This window comes from Carcharhinus amblyrhynchos, chromosome 9, assembly GCF_965287045.1.
Source record: "Carcharhinus amblyrhynchos chromosome 9, sCarAmb.v2.hapA, whole genome shotgun sequence".
NCBI lineage: Eukaryota > Metazoa > Chordata > Chondrichthyes > Carcharhiniformes > Carcharhinidae > Carcharhinus > Carcharhinus amblyrhynchos.
Window position 1 is genome coordinate 28,849,920 of NC_137332.1, and position 18,330 is coordinate 28,868,249.

Sequence of the window (18,330 nt, forward strand, 5' to 3'; positions counted from 1 at the left end):
CAGGTTACAATTTTTCAAACTGATTTGGGAACAGACTCCTTGTAAGGTGAATGTACAGCTTGCAGTGTGAGGGCTGACCTCATGCCTCACCTTTACAACCTTCCCTGTCTTGAACACTGATATCAGGCACCTGACATTTAAAAATAATTCTTCCTCTCATCTCTTGATGCCATTTTTTGATTCCATCACTCACTTGTCAGTCTCTTTCCCTAACTTCCTGCCCCTTGCGTTGTCTTCCTTCAGCTGATGGGGAGTGTGGCACGTAGACTTCTACAACATGCTTGCCACTTCGCCGGTATTCCGAGGGCAAATAATTCCAGTGTGGCACCACTACGCAATACAACACCCAATTAAAAAGTAAAAGATACAACTGGGCACTCTAGTTTCATTCTCTAAGTTGCTCCACTATATGCACACTGCAGGTCCAACTATATTTCTTCCTTTCTAAAAGACCAGTGGCAGAGCAAAGTACTTTTTTTAAAATGTGAAGCTTTATTACTCAGGATAATGCCAACTGTTGAACATTGATTTCACACTTCCTTAGCTATTAATTTATAATTTTACTTAATATCCAGGCTGTCGTGCTATTCCTCTTCATGACCTTGCTTGGCGTGAGCCTCTATGGAACTACAATGGTTCATGATGGGCTGTACCTTACCGACATTGTTCCTCGTGAAACAAAGGAGTACGATTTCATCGCAGCTCAGTTCAAGTACTTCTCTTTCTATAACATGTACATCGTCTCCATGGGAGGTTTTGATTATCCCACATCCCAGAAGTTGCTGTACGACCTCCACAAGAGTTTCAACAGTATCAAATACATTGTTCGTGAGGAGAATAAGGAGTTGCCCAAAATGTGGCTGCATTACATTCAAGACTGGCTGAGAGGTAAGGTTTCAAAGATTCTCAGACAGATTTAACAGTGAGCTGTAAAGTACGTGAAGATTTGTGTGCAGTTGTATCAATGCCCGCACAGAAAACAGAAGTCGCCTGCATAGGTGAAATGTAGACAAGCCGCCACCAATAGCTTAGGGTTAACAGGCACAACCCCATTCTATAATAGTCTGTTCCTAATTTTCTCATTCCTATGGCATAAGCTCGTGAATAACATCTGTACCACTCTGCATGGGGTACTGGAAATCGGGGTTGGGGAGTGCTATGCTTGTAAAAGAGTAGAAGAATGGATGCGATGGGGCTTTGTGTCAACATAATAACACTCACTGCACTTCAAAGTAATTCATTTGTATACAAAGCATTTGTTTTTTTTCTCTGAGAGACACATGTGCAAGTTTTTCCTTGTGGCGCACCACAGCAATGGGGTATGTATTATGCTGAACTGTTTGAACCCCATGTAGCTAGGGATGATTTTGATCACTTGAAGCCTAGTGATGCTCCCTTTGTTGCCATTACAGTGCGTTGGCCCTGATAGCATATTGTATGTCATGCAAATGGTAACTGGGTGGCATGGGATGGCACCAGTCCTACACACACATCATAGCAATAACATGTGTGGTTGGTCTTCTTATGATGAGAGTATATCTAGTAAAAGTTACATAGCAACAGGCTTTCCTCAAACAAGTAGACAACAAAACTTATGAATGACAAATGCATAGAAAGCAGCAAAATCTATTTGCAACACATTTACAACATGAGGAGACTTGATAACTTACTTGCCAACAAACGTTGCCAATTTGCTTTTCAAACCACTCATGATTTCAGCCAGTCATATTCCATACTCAGAACTACACTCTCAATTTCACTTTAATTACCTTTTCTTCCAGTAAGAAGGATTGTTGCAACTCATTGACTCTACAATATTTCGCTCCACTGTCAATCATTTAGAGTCATTTTGCACACCCTCATGACTCTTTAATTCCTGGCCGGGTTATTAGCAACTTTCATAGAATCATAGAATCCTACTGTGCAGAAGGAAGCCATTCGACCCTTCGAGCCTGCGCCAACTACAATCCCACCCTTGGCCCTATCCCCATAATCCCATGCATTTACCCTGGCCAGTCCTCCTGGCACTAGGGGGCAATTTAGCATGGCCAGAGCACCTAACCTGCACATCTTTGGACTGTGGGAGGAAACCGGAGCACCTGGAGGAAACACGTGCAGAACAAGGAGAACATGCAGGCTCCGTGACCCAAGCTGGGAGTCGAACCTGAGTCCCTGGCGCTGTGAGACAGCAGTGCCAACCATTGTGCCACCATGCTGCCCCAGTGTCACAAGCAATTTTGCTGCTTGTGACATTGACTCTTTCATTGCGAGCAGACTTTCTAACTCTTTTTACTTCAAAGTTGCAGGAGGAGATTTGAAATGGCCATTTCCTTCAACTCCAACACGTGCTTGTGATTTTTCATGGTGTTGGGGTCTCACATAGGGAGGTGCCTTCGTTCAGATCTCAAGCTTTGCTGAGTTAAAGCTGTCAACATTCCTCCAATGGACTAACTTGAAGAAGAAATACTGACCATGACTGAAATGGCTAGCACAAAACAATTCCTGGAGATTAGCCACTTGCAGCCCATGAGAGCTCACACTTTGATTTCCTGAGCTACAACATGGCTTACCCTATTTGAATTGACCAAGGTTGTGGAGTTGAATTTACACAATCTTTGAATCAAAATTTCTAAAGAAAGCCCCTTCTCCAAAAGTTATGGATTTTTAGGCAGGTCTAGCTCTAAGAACAGCCTGATCCTTAAACCTGGCCTGAAAAGTGCCAGGCAAGTTGATGCCAAGTACCACCTTACTTATACTTTAATTCTTGTAGTAATTTTTGCTTGCGCAGGGAACCTTATCTTCGTCCAACTTCCCATCCTCTCATTTAAAATCCTTATGTACTGTAATCTTCTCATTAATTCTATCAGTTTATTCTGTCCTGCGGAATTTTTTTTATTTAAAAAAACAAGTTTTGTTCTGCTGAGGCTTACACTTTACCTGCCACCCATCAAACTTCGGCGATGTGGCTTTTGCATACCAGATTTTATTTTAATATTGATTGACGCTTAAAGAAACAAAATTCAAGTTGATGCAAATAATGAAGAAATTGCATCATACCACCCATGATCTGCACCATTGTATAGGAGCGCAGTGTTGCAAGACGCTTCCCTATGCTAACGATTACTGACTTGTTCCAAGTATAATTTGATGAGGTTCACTGCAATTCAGTTGCCAAATATTTCTGCGTCTAATAATATTGAATAACCTTTCCACCACAAAAGGAATTGGCTCAATAACCTGAGTACAGATATTCAAAAACAAAAGGCACTTATCTTGACAAGTAATTAACTTTTTTCTTTTTCTCTTCATCAAGTGCTGTTTTAATTCAGTATTAAATGTAGTAATGTAGTGGAAATAGTGATGGAGTGAACACAGCTATGTGTGTGGTCCTTAAGTCAGATTGATGGGTCATTTTTGTGGCAGGTGTAAATGAGAAGGAGATGCCCATAATAAAAGAACAGGCTTCTTATATTTCTCCTCCAGATACCATGTCCTAAGAGGGCATTGGAGACCTTGGACTCCCAATAGATTGCTGCATGGTTACGCATGGCAAAGTGCTGCATTGCCTTCTGGAGTTTGGGTGGCCAGGAAAGTGTCCCGCCTGCCATCAGGAGCATGATTTACAGGCTAATAATTAACATTATGAATGCTGCTTCCATGGCTGCCAGGTCCTGAAGTGGGACTTGAACCCAGAGTTTCTGGCGCAGACACAGAGCCCTAAGACCTCCTTTGCCTTTTACGTTAAACTGACACTGGCTACACTTGTATACGTCAGTTGGCTTATCTTGTTCCGGTGACAACAAAGACACATGTTTGCATGGTTCTCACGAACTGGAGCAACATTTACCAGCTCTCCTTTGTCCAATGTCTATAGGGAATGTAGCCAATTGGAAATATATACTGGAGTGGGAGGCCCACTCTCCTAAAGCCATCACAGTAAACATGAAATACTTAATGAGAAAGTGATAAACACACTTCATACACAGTGAGATTGTGCAAAATGGGATAAACCTGTGGGATGAAAGTTAAACCCCTGTGAGGCACAGGCACACGCAATGAAAGCGAAGCCAAAGGATCATCACAATGCTCCTGCCACTACCAATCTTTGCTGCTGACACAGTATTAAAGAGTAAACTGGGGGTGTTAATTCCTCATGTGATTTGGTGGTTATCCATGGAGTCATGATGTGGAGATGCTGGCATTGGATTGGGGTAAACACAGTAAGAAGCATCACAACACCAGGTTGCAATGAGAGGACATAGGCTTAAGGTGCTGGGGAGTAGGTACAGAGGAGATATCAGGGGTAAGTTTTTCACTCAGAGTGCAGTGGGCGAGTGGAATCGGCTGCCGTCGGTGGTGGTGGTGGAGGCAAATTCGATAGGGTCTTTCAAGAGACTTCTGGATGAGTATATGGGACTTAATAGAAAAGAGACTCCTGGATGAGTACATGGGACTTAATAGAATTGAGGGTTATAGGTAAGCCTAGTAGGTATGGATATCATCGGCGCAACTTGTGGGCCTGTTTGTGCTGTAGTTTGTCTATGTTCTATGTTCTAAAATCCAACAGGTTTATTTGGTAGCAAACGCCACTAGCTTTTGGGGCTCTGTCCCTTCATCAGGTTCGCCATTCACCTGACATAGCGTTTTCTAACAAAGGACAAACATCCCAAGACACCTCCGAGGAATGTTTTTAAACATTTGATACTGAACCAAAGAAGGCAATACTAGGACAAAAGCTTGGTCAAAAAGATAGGTCTTAAGTAACGTCTGAAAGGAGAGATTCAGGTGACGAGGTTGAGTGAAGGAATTACGGAGCCATAGCATTTACAGTGAAGAAAGTGGGGGTGCCAAAACTGAAGAAGTACAGAGTTCTCAGAGGGTTGTCCAAAGATAGGAAGGAGCAAAGCCATTGAGGGATTTGAACATGGAGATATGAATTAGAGAACTGCAGCACTGCTGCATTGAGAACCAGTATAGGTCAACGAGCATTGGGGTGATGAGTCAATTGACTTTGGTTTAAGTGGGCAGGTGGCAGAATTTTAGCTGAACCCATGTTTATAGAGGGGAGAAGTGGGGAAGCTGGCCAAGGAAGGATTGGAATCTTTGAGTTGGGAGATATGGAAGGTTTCAGCAGTAGATTATCTGACGTATGGGCAACGTAAGGTGATATTAAGGAGGTGGAACTGGGTGATCTTTGCAATAGAAAGGCTATGGATTCAGTGGTTATCATCTATGAGACAAGGAGGCCTATTGGACATAGTATAGCTAAAGGCAAGTTTCATTGGCCAGAAAACAAAGGTGTCCAGGCCAAAGTTGGAAAGGTATTTGCATGCTTTCAAAAAAAGGACAGGTGGCTCAGTGGTTAGCACTGTAGCCTCACAGCTCTGGGACCCAGGTTCAATTCAGGCCTTGGGTGACTGTGTAGAGTTTGCACGATCGCCCTTCCATGTGGGTTTCCTCTGAGTTCCCTGGTTTCCTCCCAGGATCTAAAGATGTGCAAGTTAGGTGGATTTGCGATGTTAAATTGACCCCTAGTGTTCAAAGGTGTGTAAATTGGGTGGATTGACTGGACTAAGTTGCCCCTTAGAGTGCCAAGACGTGTAGATTAGATGGATTAGCCATGGGAAATGTATGGGATTATGGGGATAGGGCAGGAGAGAAGGCCTGGGTAAGATACTCTGTCAGAGAGTTGGTGAAAACTTGATGGGCGAAATGGCCTCTTCTGCCCTGTAGGGATTCTATGAAATGTAGTTGAAACTTCCAAGGAGCTGAACACATGCAAGCTTGAAGGAAAAACAAGAGGGAGTTTGAGACTTACAAAAGTACAAAACTGTGAAAAGAAAGCTGAAAATGCTTCCAGTGAGATGAAAAGGTGACACACCTACCAGCACAGAGAGGGTTTGGGGAAAGAATATACACAGCATGAGCAAAGTGGGCAGCGATGTAAATGAAGGTTGCAGGGACAGTCTTTACTCTCCGTTGGCACTGATCCAACTTGCTTTTAGTCTCATTCAGAATACCCTTATCTGCATGCATGTGGTGTTTCAATTCACAGTTTTAATTGTAATGATATACAGCTGTGACTCAAAACGATCTGAACAAATTTGTGGGTGGCATGTTTTATTGGATTATGAAGCCTTGCAGATAAAGGCGCCCAATATCTACAGAGTGAGATTCAGATGAGTTGTATAAAATTGCTTTTGGTCCTGAAAGCTTCTGGACTAATGAGACTGGGGGAGAGGGAGCAAGCTCTCTCGGTCAACGTATGGAAGAGGTTTGAAGTTGGAGCAAGAATCAAGATAATGCAAAAGCACTGAGTCCACAACAAACACTAAGGAATCACTAGATTTATATGTTTATTTTTCCTATAAATAAACTGCAAGGTTTTTTATCTCAACAACCGTCAGCTATCATTCCCATTGGAAAATATGATGCCGCAATATTTTCCATCTATGGATGCAGTCAGTAATCTTCATCTTTCAGTAAAGTGTGTGCCTTAAAAAGGCTTTGCTTTTAACAAATTGTTTTTATAAAGTAAAAGTAGATCCAACGATGCCTGATGACCTGAGATAGCAATGCAATTTGCACTTGGTTTTTGAGTCCGTCACTGACAGAAATCAGAGAAAAATGTGCCCTCTCTGATGTGCTCTTTCCATTTTCCTCAGAATAGCATATGTTTTGTTTGCCTCGTAAATGCATTCACAGTGCCTGTCAAAGTAAGAGTTACATAATCAGGACCTACCCTTCTAATTAAAAAGCTGCCCAAATAGCGTGTGAATTTTTCAACATTGACTAGTGCGTCAAGGGTTGTGTTCCAAGCAAGGGAATGAATATTCCAACCCATTAATGACTTGACCATGTTTGTGCTGGAGAGGGTAAGAAAAATAGCTTGCATTTTGCACACTTTTTATTTACTAACTCAGAAGCACGCTCAGAAATGAGTCTTCCTTGAGCTGAGGTTCCACCTTTTTTAAAAAAACACAAACATCACAGATAAAAATTAAGCTTTAAAAGGCTGTTCTCGTCTGTAATTTGCTGATACTTTCTTTGTTTTCCTGTTGCTACGAAAGTGTAAATTTTGTTGTCCAAAGGTCCATTTTCTTGCAGGACAGATCCATGACATCCAAGATCTCTTATTTAGTATCCTGAATCTTGTCAGCTTTGAAGATCTTTCCAGTCCCTCGCAACAGATAGTTCTGTGATGTTGTTTGCTGTTGTTGGGAGTGTTTAAGCACTTTGCATTTAATACCTATCCTCATCATCACCTTCTACTCCTCTCCCAACATCTTTTTGACGTCTTGTTCATTTTTCCATGTGTCTACTGTCTGAATAATGGCACCTCCCTACTTTGTCCTAACCTTTCCATGGGTGAGCTCAATGGTGCCCTCTGGTACCTGTAAACAGCATTGTTCTGAGGCACTCACCAGTATAAACACAGCTGCCTCCAAGCTCTCATGAGTACAGAGCGCAGAAATTTACTCTAAAGAGTTGAATTCCCTTCGGGGGCCGAAGGAGAGAGGGGGAGGGAGGGCAGGAAACACACCGACGCCTTTCTCTTTCCCCAGTAAACTGACTCAGATTACATTCTGATGCCTTCAGGGTTTGAGTTGATTGCAGTTGTGAGATTGAATGACAAGGTGTGTTTACATTTCAGCAGAATCTCTGACAAGCACCCAACACTTTGCCAAGGACACACATGAGGTGGGATCATTATCCTCACTCAGCCCTCTAATCAAAGATACTCATCGGAATCTCTGTACAAAGCAGATTAGCAACTTTGTAAATAGATTTGCCTCAAAACTTCCTTCTACTGCATTGACATTTGTGTGGAATTTTTTTTTGTAATACTGTTACCTCAATACAATTATTTTTCCATTATCCCATCCTGCCTTCTCACAAGTTTTATTCCTTTGATGAAAAATATTTCTCCAATGTACCTAAAATCATAGACAGTGCAGAAGGAGGCTATTCTGCCCATTGAACCTGCACTGACAATAATCCCACCCAGGCCCTATCCCCGTAACCACACATCTTTACACTGCTAGTCCTCTGTCGCTAAGGGGCAATTTAGCGTGGCCAATCCATCTAATCTGCACATCTTTGGAGTGTGGGAGGAAACCGGAACATCTGGAGGAAACCCATGCAGACATAGGGAGAATGTGCAAAGTCCACACAGACTATCACCCAAGGCCAGAATCGAACCTGGGTCCCTGGCGCTGTGAGGAGCATTGCTAACCACTGTGCTGCCCCAACTCAGACCTTGCTCTGCCTGGTGTTGTGTCCAGGTGGAGGAGCATACACAGTCAGAATGTCAGTGACTGACAGTGGAGAAGTTTTTCCTCCATCCTCTTTTCCAGTCAAACGTCTCTTGTCATTTGCATCCACATACTGAACTCACCATCATCTGCAGACCAGCCATTGTCCACCTAACTGACGTACTGAAGAATAGGCAAACCTACCTCCTCAGAGTCAGCATGGGTAGTTCGCTACTTTTTCAGGCAGAGAAACACTTAAGCTGAATGTGAAGATAACTCTCGATATTGCTGCTGCTTCTTCAAAGATGAAACATCTTGCTTGATTTTAAAAAAAGATAATTGAGTTTATCCTTTATACTCACGACCAAACATTCACAGGTGTGCTAATATCATGGCGAATGCACCTGACAGCTGGGTGGCTTTCTACTTTTTCCCTGACACGAACTTTGTTTCTAATATTAGGCAGGTGCAGTAGCTCCCCCATGCTTCCCCTGGCTTAGAAACTTGCTGAGTGCAGCTAGAATGCTCTCTGAAGCTACTGGGAGCCAGAAAAGCTCAAGCTTTGAAACCCTTGACTCAAATCTCTCCCGAATCGCACCAACATTTTTCTTGTACCCGCCTTGTTCATAGACAATGCACAGAGATTCAAGTGAGTTTTTTTAACAAGAGGCAGGTCTTTGAGAGTCTCTGGGATCCTTGCATCACTGTCCCCAGTTCCTTCTATTCAAATATCAAAGAGTTCAAACTTAAAAGTGAAGGTTCTGTCTGCCAGTTTAGCAGCTAAATGTTGCCACAACTGATAGAAGGTCTGCTAAGTCAATTCATTTCATTTACAGAATCGTGACAAAATACTTATTATGAATGCTGGGCATCAGATCTTTCTAAAAAAAATACTGCATTCTTCTCCACCAATGGAAACGTTTCCATAGCTAGAATTTTCCGTTCTTGGCGGGTGTCTGGCACACTCCCTAAAAAAGTAGCGAGGCACCCATGCCAACTCTGAGGAGGAAGGTCTGCCTATTTGCCTGTACATCAGACAGTTAAGTAGACAATGGCAGGTCTGCCTCCAGACAGGGGACCCTAGAACCAGTGTACCACCCACCAAGAGCTACTGGCAAGTCAGAGGTTGGCTACTTTTGCACTCAGCAGCGCTGAGGCTGTGGCTGTTGCCAGGACAACAATACCTACTCCCCACCCCACTAGGTCCCAGGATTACCAGAGTAACCCCCAGTGTTGTTCGGGCGGGGGGGTGGCATGCAAGTCTTCACTGGGTGGCAATTGTAGGGAGAAGGGTGCATGGATGTTGGCAACAAAAGCAATAGGATGGCTGGCAGAGACAAAAACCCCTGCCCCTTATCCATGCCTTGGATCATGGACAGATTAGTGCAGATCGGGGGACCCCACTCCCTCCAGCTGATATGCAGCCTGTACAGTTTTACCAGTTATGCAGGCCACATGTCAGAAGGCCAGGCTGGAGCTGGGAAGATTGCAGCGGAGGCAGGGAGAGGCCCTTGAGAAGTCATTAATTGGCCACTAATGGGACTCAATTGGAGGCACGACAGGAAGGTCAACCATGGGCCTTTTGGCCCAGAACTTAATTCAGGTAGAGGCAGGAAGACGTTGGGTCTCGTTCCTAACGCCAACTTACCAAATTTACCAGCTCGCCCACCACCATTCCTTCACATATAGCTTTATCATGGTATCAATAATTAACTCATGGATGGCCATTGATGGTATGGCATTTTGGTATGGCTTGAACACCTAAGAGACCCTCCTGGCCTTACAAATTTATCACTCATAAATAAGAAAGATATTGGCGTGGCTATTAACATCAAATTGTGCTCAGAGCAGTGAGGATATCCTTTTGTTATCTTACAGTAGTTGGGGAAATAATTCCCTACCACGGAGATGAGAATCTGAACCCACAGTAAAATGATTGACACATTCGAGCATTTTACCACAGTTAGAGAGTGTCAGAGGCACAGACCCAAAAAGCTAGAGTGAGGAACAGACACACAGATGCAGAATAAAAGCAAAGTGAAGATTCCTGAGTGTTCAAAGGGTTTGCCAGATGGAGTTTACTGGTTTTTAAAAAATGCCTTTGTCACAACCGTAGCAGATTGAGCAGACTCTTGCTTCTTGAAAGACAGTGCATCCTTTTCTGTTGGGACCACACAGGGTATCGTTCAGTGTGCTAAAAATAAAAATTAAACTTGCACACAGTGCCTTTTAATGCACCCCAGGCATTCCCAGATTTTAATTGTGGGTTTTTTTTCCCAGCGATGTTCAATTACTGCTTTGAAGCTCTGAGCCGTTTTCCTTAAACCACCAGATTAAATGGTGGCAGTAACTGAATTGTTCCAGAAAGTTTTGTTCAAGTCATTTTGTTACATTTATTTTTGCCGTTTCAGAGCAATCCTTGGTACTTGCCGGGGTGAGAAATGTCAGTGCTGGAGAACGGAACTTGTCCATTTTTGTTGCTCTCATTTTAGTACCAAACATTTACAAGGGTGAATGCAGTGCAGACTAGGCACAGGATGAAATCCTTCCTCCGTTGTCCCAATAGTGCTTTACAGATGATTATTTATAGTGCAGTGGTCTGTCTATCTATCAGTTGTAATATATTAAATGTCTTGTGCAGAGCGCACACTTTTTGTGAGTGTTGCAGTTAACTTTCTGCAACACATTCCCCCTCGCCCCACAGCGATTTTCCACCATAGTTTGATGCTAGCCCTCCTGTTCTGAAATAGCACATCCTCTGACTCCTGATGGCATTTGCTAATGTGAGTTTGTATATATATTTATTGCTGGTGCAAGGTTGCAGCACATCTGTTGGGGAGGTGATGGCCTAGTAGTATTATTTATCGCTAGACTACTAATCTAGAGACTCAGCTAATGTTCTGGAGGACCTGGGTTCAAATCCCGCCATGGCACTTGGTGGAATGTGAAGTCAATTAAAAAAATCTGGAATTAAGGATCTCCTGATGACCATAAAACCATTGTCGAAAAAACCCATCAGGTTCACTAATGTCCTTTAAGGAAGGAAATCTGCTGTCCTTACCTGGTCCAGCCTACATATGATTCCAGATGCACAGCAACATGGTTGACTCTCAACTGCCCTCGGACAACTAGGGATGGGCAATAAATGCTGGCTAGCCGGCGACGCCCATGTCTCACGAGTAAATAAAAGAATTTGCTGGGTTTTTTTAATGGATGAACCATCCGCTCCACTCCGTCCAGGTGGTGGAAAAGAAACTCTATGCCCTGGAGATCTATTGTTGTAAACCAAGCTCTCAAACATAGTGTAATTGCCTGAGCAACGCTGTTATATCTACTAGTTTACATGAACCTAGTCTGAATTTGGCAGCAAATTCACTCTGGAGGCCCCATTGTGGATATAAGCTTTGGTAAATATAAATTCAACAACTTTGTGTGTAGAGCGTTCATCTGGGGATGGGTCAGTTGGCTTAAAGAACATTTCTCAACAGTGTTATAGTAGTTAGATGCCAACCCTTCTGACTTCTCATGTGCTGTTGACTTTCATCACTCAGGGTTACAGGCTGCATTTGATGAAGACTGGCGGACAGGCAAAATCACCAGGGAGAGTTACCGCAACGGCTCAGAAGATGGAGTCCTCGCCTACAAATTACTCATACAAACTGGAAACAAGAAAGAGCCCTTCAACTATAACCAGGTGAGCCAGATAAACAAAACCGTTTCGGAGATTGTCAGGACAAGTACTGTCAACATCCCTTGGTCTCTGTGGGCTGCGTTTAAATGGAGTGAAAATTACCTTCACTGTTAGAAGTGAAGGTTAGTGTCATACGTTATGGTCTGAATGGCGCAGTTAATGGCTGCAAGACCTGAATTTGAATCCAGTCCTGATTTATAGGATGGAAATCCTTTTTCTCCGACATCCTTAATTTGGCACTCAGTTAGGTGTCCATATTACAAGGATATCCAATGTAGAAAGTGACACACTGGTGCCTAGATAGCCTTCTAAAACTCAGGTCAGAGCCCACTTTTGTAGCAGAGTAGCGGGATCTTTATCCCCAATCTAATTTGTGTTGTACCTGGCTTGAGGATGATGTTTTGCAATCGTTGTGACTTCTGGAACTTGTTTTAATCACCTTTGGGATTTAGAGAGGAATTTCTCAGATTCCTTCCCCCCGAATTATTTTTTCCTGGGTCATGCCGACCATAGGGGTCATGATCCCCATGACTACCATGGATAGGTTTGATGCACTTACCTGTTCTATTCGTCTGGTGTTGTGTTTATACAATGCAAAAAATGGGAAAGTGTTCCATTACTCAATGTGGATACCCTCCGTTCTGTTGGGTGCAAAGTCCACCATGTCATTAAAATAGGCTGCTCACAGGTCAAAGTAAAGTTTATTTATTAGTCGCAAGTAGGCTTGTATTAACACTGCAATGAAGTTACTGTGAAATTCCCCTGATCGCCACACTCTGGCACCTGTTCGGGTCACTGCACCTAACCAGCATGTCTTTCAGAGTGTGGGAGGAAACTGGAGCACCTGGAGGAAACCCACACTGACAGGGGGAGAATGTGCAAACTCCACACAGTGACCCAAGCTAGGAATCAAACCCAGGTCCCTGGCTCTGTGAGGCAGAAGTGCTAACCACTGTGCCACCGCACTGCCCGTCACATATTGCTGTGAACAAAAACAGAATTAAACTCTGTCTAGTTCCAGACTCCTATGAAAGCATCTCTGTTTGGGAATATAGATTCACTCTTCCATTACATCTTGGTCTCTGTTGTTGGCTGGTACTCTTAAATGTTGGTGCACTGTTTGGTTAGGGTAAAAAGGTGCAGTAACAATTTCCTCATCACCTTTGTTACAGTTGACTTCCAGGAGGTTGGTGGATGAAGATGGAATCATCAACCCAGACACCTTTTACATCTATCTCACGGTGTGGGTCAGCAACGATCCACTGGGTTACGCTGCGTCTCAGGCTAACTTCAACCCTCACCCGCCGGAATGGATTCACGACAGATACGACACAACTGGAGAGAATTTGAGAAGTACGTATCGCAACGTCTGGGTAGAACTGAGGAAAATACCTCATCTGGGGAGAACTCTAGAATATAACCCAGAGGACAGGCTGATAAAGCTTACCTGTAAACCTCTGCAGCTTGGAAAATAATATTCATTAATATTGTATTATTAATAGCTTAGCTTGGTTTTCCAGCCCAACCTGTATTCTTGCTTTCTATTGATGGTATAGCCTCTGATTTATTCAATGATGATGCCAGCAAAGGGATTTTTCTGCTCCCAGCACACACACTGCAGCTTATTCTCAGTACTACTTTGCCTAAGTTTATTTCAGAAAGGGTTATATTGCCAACAGTGAGATGGGGTGACTCATGGTCCTTGTGAAAACAGGTCACGCTGGCCACACCCAAGCTGCTGGGGCTAAAGATGTGGCTCAGTATGTCAATGTGTCAATGTTTTCCTGGAGTGATAAGGCGCATAAGCCTGCCTGCCATATCCATTATGGTAAAACTTAGTCCAGAAGAGGCAGAGGGGGCTGAGGAAGGGCTGGAGGAGTATAAACTCTCTGAGGCTATGCTGAGTAACTTTTTTATTAAAACTGCAGGACCCCCAGGGTGGCGCTGGTATAGAGATTTTAAAATTAGGCTGACTGTAAGGCATCTTAGTCAGGAGACAGTGCCGAGTGACACAGAGAGACCCGAGTGTATCTTGGAGTCTGGCAATTTTAATGAGATTCTATGTAAACTGGTTTCCTGTGTGCCTCAAGTCATCTGCTGCTATCAGTCATGCCCTCTAGGTGCTGATGGGTTTCTCCATTGTTGCAATGCTGCTGACCTCCTATATCTAATTAGTAGCTCGCACCTGTTCTGAGCAGTCACAGCCAGCAGCTAACAACTGCATGACCCATTTGCAGAGGTCACCTGGACACGCACTGACCGTACCAAATGGTCATGTCCTGTCTACAGTGTTTAGATGTTCCATATGGCAGTCGTACCAAATCTAATCCCTGTCAGCAAATCTATTCTGCAGCCCCCTTGTTGTTCCACCTGCTGCAGTCAATGCCTAAGAACATCAGAGGCATGTTGGTCCTTCATATCTGCTGTCCCATTCATTAACATCATGGCTGGTCTGACTGTAGACCCCCACTCCATTTTTCTGCCTGCCCCTCCCTCCACTCCCATTACATACCCACTGTAACCCTCAATAAGTCCCTTGTAGATCAACAACCAGCCTGACTCAGACTCCACAGCTCTCTGGGCAAGAGAATTCCAAAGATTACTGACCCTCTAAGAGAAGCAATTCCTCTCTACCTCTGTCTTAAGTGGTAAACCCCTTATTGTGAACTGCCCCTAATGCAAGTATGTCCCTCTGTTAATCAGGACTTCTAATCTGTACACCATACTCATGATGTGGCCTCCCTAGTGCCCTGTAGCAAGACTTTACTCCTTTATACTCGATCTCCCTCACTATAAAGGCCACATTAATGTTGGATAAGAACAGATTAATGTAGGATAAGTATGAAGCCTGCTAGTGCATACGTGAAATTGGGGCATGTAAAATCCAGGTGATGTTGCTACAAAAATTACATTTCTTGCTCAGTATTATAACAAATAAAGGATAGTTTATTTATTAGTGTCACAAGTAGTCTTACATTAACACTGCAGTGAAGTTTCCATGAAAATTCCCTAGTCGCTACAATCCGTCACCTCTGCGGGTACAAAGGGGGAATTTAGCATGACTAACGCACCTAATCGGCACGTCTTTCAGACTGTGGGAGGAAACTGGAGCTCACGGAGGGAACTGGGGAAAACATGCAGAAGACAGTGACCCAAGTCAGGAATCGAACCCGTGTCCCTAGTGCTGTGAGGCAGCAGTGCTAACCACTCTGCCACCATGCTGCCCTATATACCATTAACCTGTAATGGTCTTTGGGAAGAAGCTCCACTCAGTATGGGTCAGGCTGTATAAATTCACTTTGTATCATTGATGTTCCTGTCTAGCTAATTTACACCTCATTTTAACTTGTTTCTGTCTCTCCCCGCCTCCCGCCCCGCTTTTTTCATCCCTTTGCACAGTTCCTGCTGCTGAGGTTATCGAGTTTGCCCAGTTCCCTTTCTACCTGAGCGGCCTACAGCAAACGTCCGATTTCATTGAAGCCATTGAGAGTGTTCGAGCAATATGTGACGAGTTCACAAAGAAGGGTGTTCTTAACTATCCGAACGGTTACCCTTTCCTGTTCTGGGAGCAGTATATCGGCCTGAGGCACTGGTTTCTACTCTCCATCAGCGTTGTGTTGGCCTGCACATTCCTGGTGTGCGCTCTTCTGCTGCTCAATCCTTGGACAGCTGGCATCATTGTAAGTGTCACTTGCAATTAAGCATAATTAACTGTGATGGTCATTGTGAGGAGGCAGAGGTGTTGCACATTCTCCCAATTTTATTTCTTCCAAGATGTAGCAATGTTGATCCAATATTATTGATGTTGTTCGACCAGTGGACCTCTTAAAGAGCTCTGTCAAAAATACTGCAACCGCAAATGCGTTTAGCTGGTTCAGGGTCAGATGTGGGTCTTTTTCGTTCTTTTCTTATACATTTTTCAGGTATTTTGTTTTCTCCTTCTCCCAGCGGAGACGTTAGCCAAACAGTCAGCTTCTACATGTCTTTCTGCGTTTATTACCTGTCACTGTTGGTTGTTTGTTCAGCTATTGTGAGTCACGCGGGACGAAGGAAAACCCAAAAGGGGCAGCTCTTTTAAAAAAAAGAAAGTTACACAATTGTATCTTCACCAAAAAAATCCTCATAAAGTCCCACAATTGTGCAGCGCAGAAGCATTCAACTTACAATAAAATCAAGGCAATACCACCAGTGCTACATAACTCACAAACCCAATCAGCAAGAATGGGTTGTGGCAGTTCTTGTGTGTGAGGGACACCATGTAGAACTCACCATCACTAGCAAGATAAGTTTAAAGTTTATTTATTAGTGTCACAAGTAGGCTTACATTACCATTGCAATGAAGTTACTGTGAAAATATCCTAGTCGCCACACTCCACAACGCCTGTTCGGGTACACTGAGTAAAAATTTGGCATGGTCAATGCACCGAACCAGCACGTCTTTCAGATGTATGTGTGAACTAGTGTTAACCCGAGTTAAAACCAAGCCCGAGAATTCTGTGGCCAGAATTCTACCGACACGCCCGCCCCAATTCCGGGGATGGGCAAAGCTCAGAGAACAGCATTTTGTGTTGGCCTTGGGCGGTGGATCGTACGAACATCGGGCAGATGTATCGATAAAATTCCACTGTCTATGACTAAGTTTATTTATTAATGATTGCTATTTTGCACGTGCAGATTGTTCCAATTTGATTTAAATGTGTTTGCCGTATTGATCCTGCAATTGGTGGAATTTCCAGCTGTGATGAATTGCCCTCTCCCCAGCACCTTGGGAGTAAATTCCTTTTCCTACAGGTCAGGGGTCCGAAACAGCTTTAAAATTCAGGTTGCCCCTGATTTTCTGTAATGGAGACAAACATAATCAAGACTGCAGCCTTATAAACCTGCAGGGCTACAAGGATACAAGAAGTCTGCGCGTTCTCCCCGTGTCAGCGTGGGTTTCCTCCTGGTGCTCCAATTTTCTCCCACACTCCAAAGATGTGCGGAGTAAGTTGATTGGCTGTGGTAAAATGAACTTTAGTGTCAGGGGAATTAGCAGGGTAAATACATGCAGTTTCAGAGATACGGTCTAGGTGGGACTGTAGTTGGTGCAGGCTTGATGGGCCGAATGGCCTCCTTCTACTCTGTAGGGATTCTGTGACTCTAGTAATTCAAAGACCTTAGTTTGGTTCCCACCATAACAAATGATTAAATTTAAAATCAATAAAATATGACCATGGAACAATTGACGGAAAAACCCATCTGGTTCATTAATGTCACTTAGGGAAGGAAATCTGCTGCCCTTGCCTGGTCTGGCCTACAAGTGACTCCAGACCCACAGCAATTGGTTGATTCTTAAATGCCCACTGAAATGCCACTCAGTTCAAAGGCAATCAGCTGGCGATGTCCACATTTGATGAATGAATTTTTAAAAAGGACAATGATGGCATTAGCCATCATATGCCTTGAGACGACATTTAGAAAGCTAGATGATCAATATTTGAGAATCTCGGGTTGCCAGTCAAGATGTTGTAATATTTGTTCATCCAGCACACTGTTTATTGTTAAAAGATCAACATGAGTAGAAGTTGACAACACGATTGCCAGAGAAAATACAGCACGATGCCTTCGTTTTTACAACTTCTCTGAAGAATCACTGACAAATTGCCAATAAATTAAATTGGAGGGGATATTATTTGAGGTTGATGAAGTAGAGTGGGAAGCAATCGTTTAAGAAAACAGTGATAAAATAGTCAGTGCTTAAGGGACCCCCACATCCCTGCCTGTTTGAATTTGGGGAAAGAATTGTCCTTGGCGTGACCCTCATGCGCTAAATCAATCCATCAGCTATGGCAGCAAAGTGGCTGACAAGGAGTTCACAGTAAGGAGGGGGAGGCCTATTGGCCAGGAGGGGTCACCCACAAGGCATTTTTCCAAAGCCCAGTTAATAACACCGTGAAAAGCAGACCCAGCATCAAGAGGAAACCGCCGAAAACTGATTCTTTTGGACAGGAATCTGTGTATGTACTTTATATTGATAAATGTAGAATGAATAACATGTTGCAATGCCAAATGTGTCTCTGTTCTGGCTCACTGGGAGCACTCTCACCTCTGAGTCAGATGTTGTGGGCTCAAATCCCACACTAGAGAGTCGAGCACAAATCCAGGCTAACACTCCAGTGTAGCGCTGAGGAAGGGGTTTTTTTTTGAAGTGACATTTAATTGATGCCAAACTGCCCTCTCAGCTGGGTGTAAAAGATCCCATGACACTACTCAGAGAAGGAAATAGAGTTATCCCTGATGTGTTGGCCAATACTTACCCTTCAACCAACCTCATTAAAAAGAAGAGATGATCAGGTCGTTATCTCATTGCTGCATGAGGGATCTTGCCATGAGCAAATTGGCTGG

At 43.6% G+C, this 18,330-nt stretch overlaps 1 protein-coding gene across 1 annotated transcript in view; it reads left to right on the forward strand.

Moving 5' to 3' along the window:
- The window catches only part of ptch2 (patched 2), a 120,650-nt gene that overhangs the window by 77,824 nt on the left and 24,496 nt on the right, over positions 1-18,330 (forward strand). Inside the window, exons 15-18 of the mRNA XM_080195373.1 lie at positions 576-888; positions 11,807-11,949; positions 13,119-13,299; positions 15,346-15,626. Coding sequence (XP_080051499.1) covers positions 576-888; positions 11,807-11,949; positions 13,119-13,299; positions 15,346-15,626 — 918 coding nt within the window. The remainder of the gene's footprint in view (positions 1-575; positions 889-11,806; positions 11,950-13,118; positions 13,300-15,345; positions 15,627-18,330) is intronic.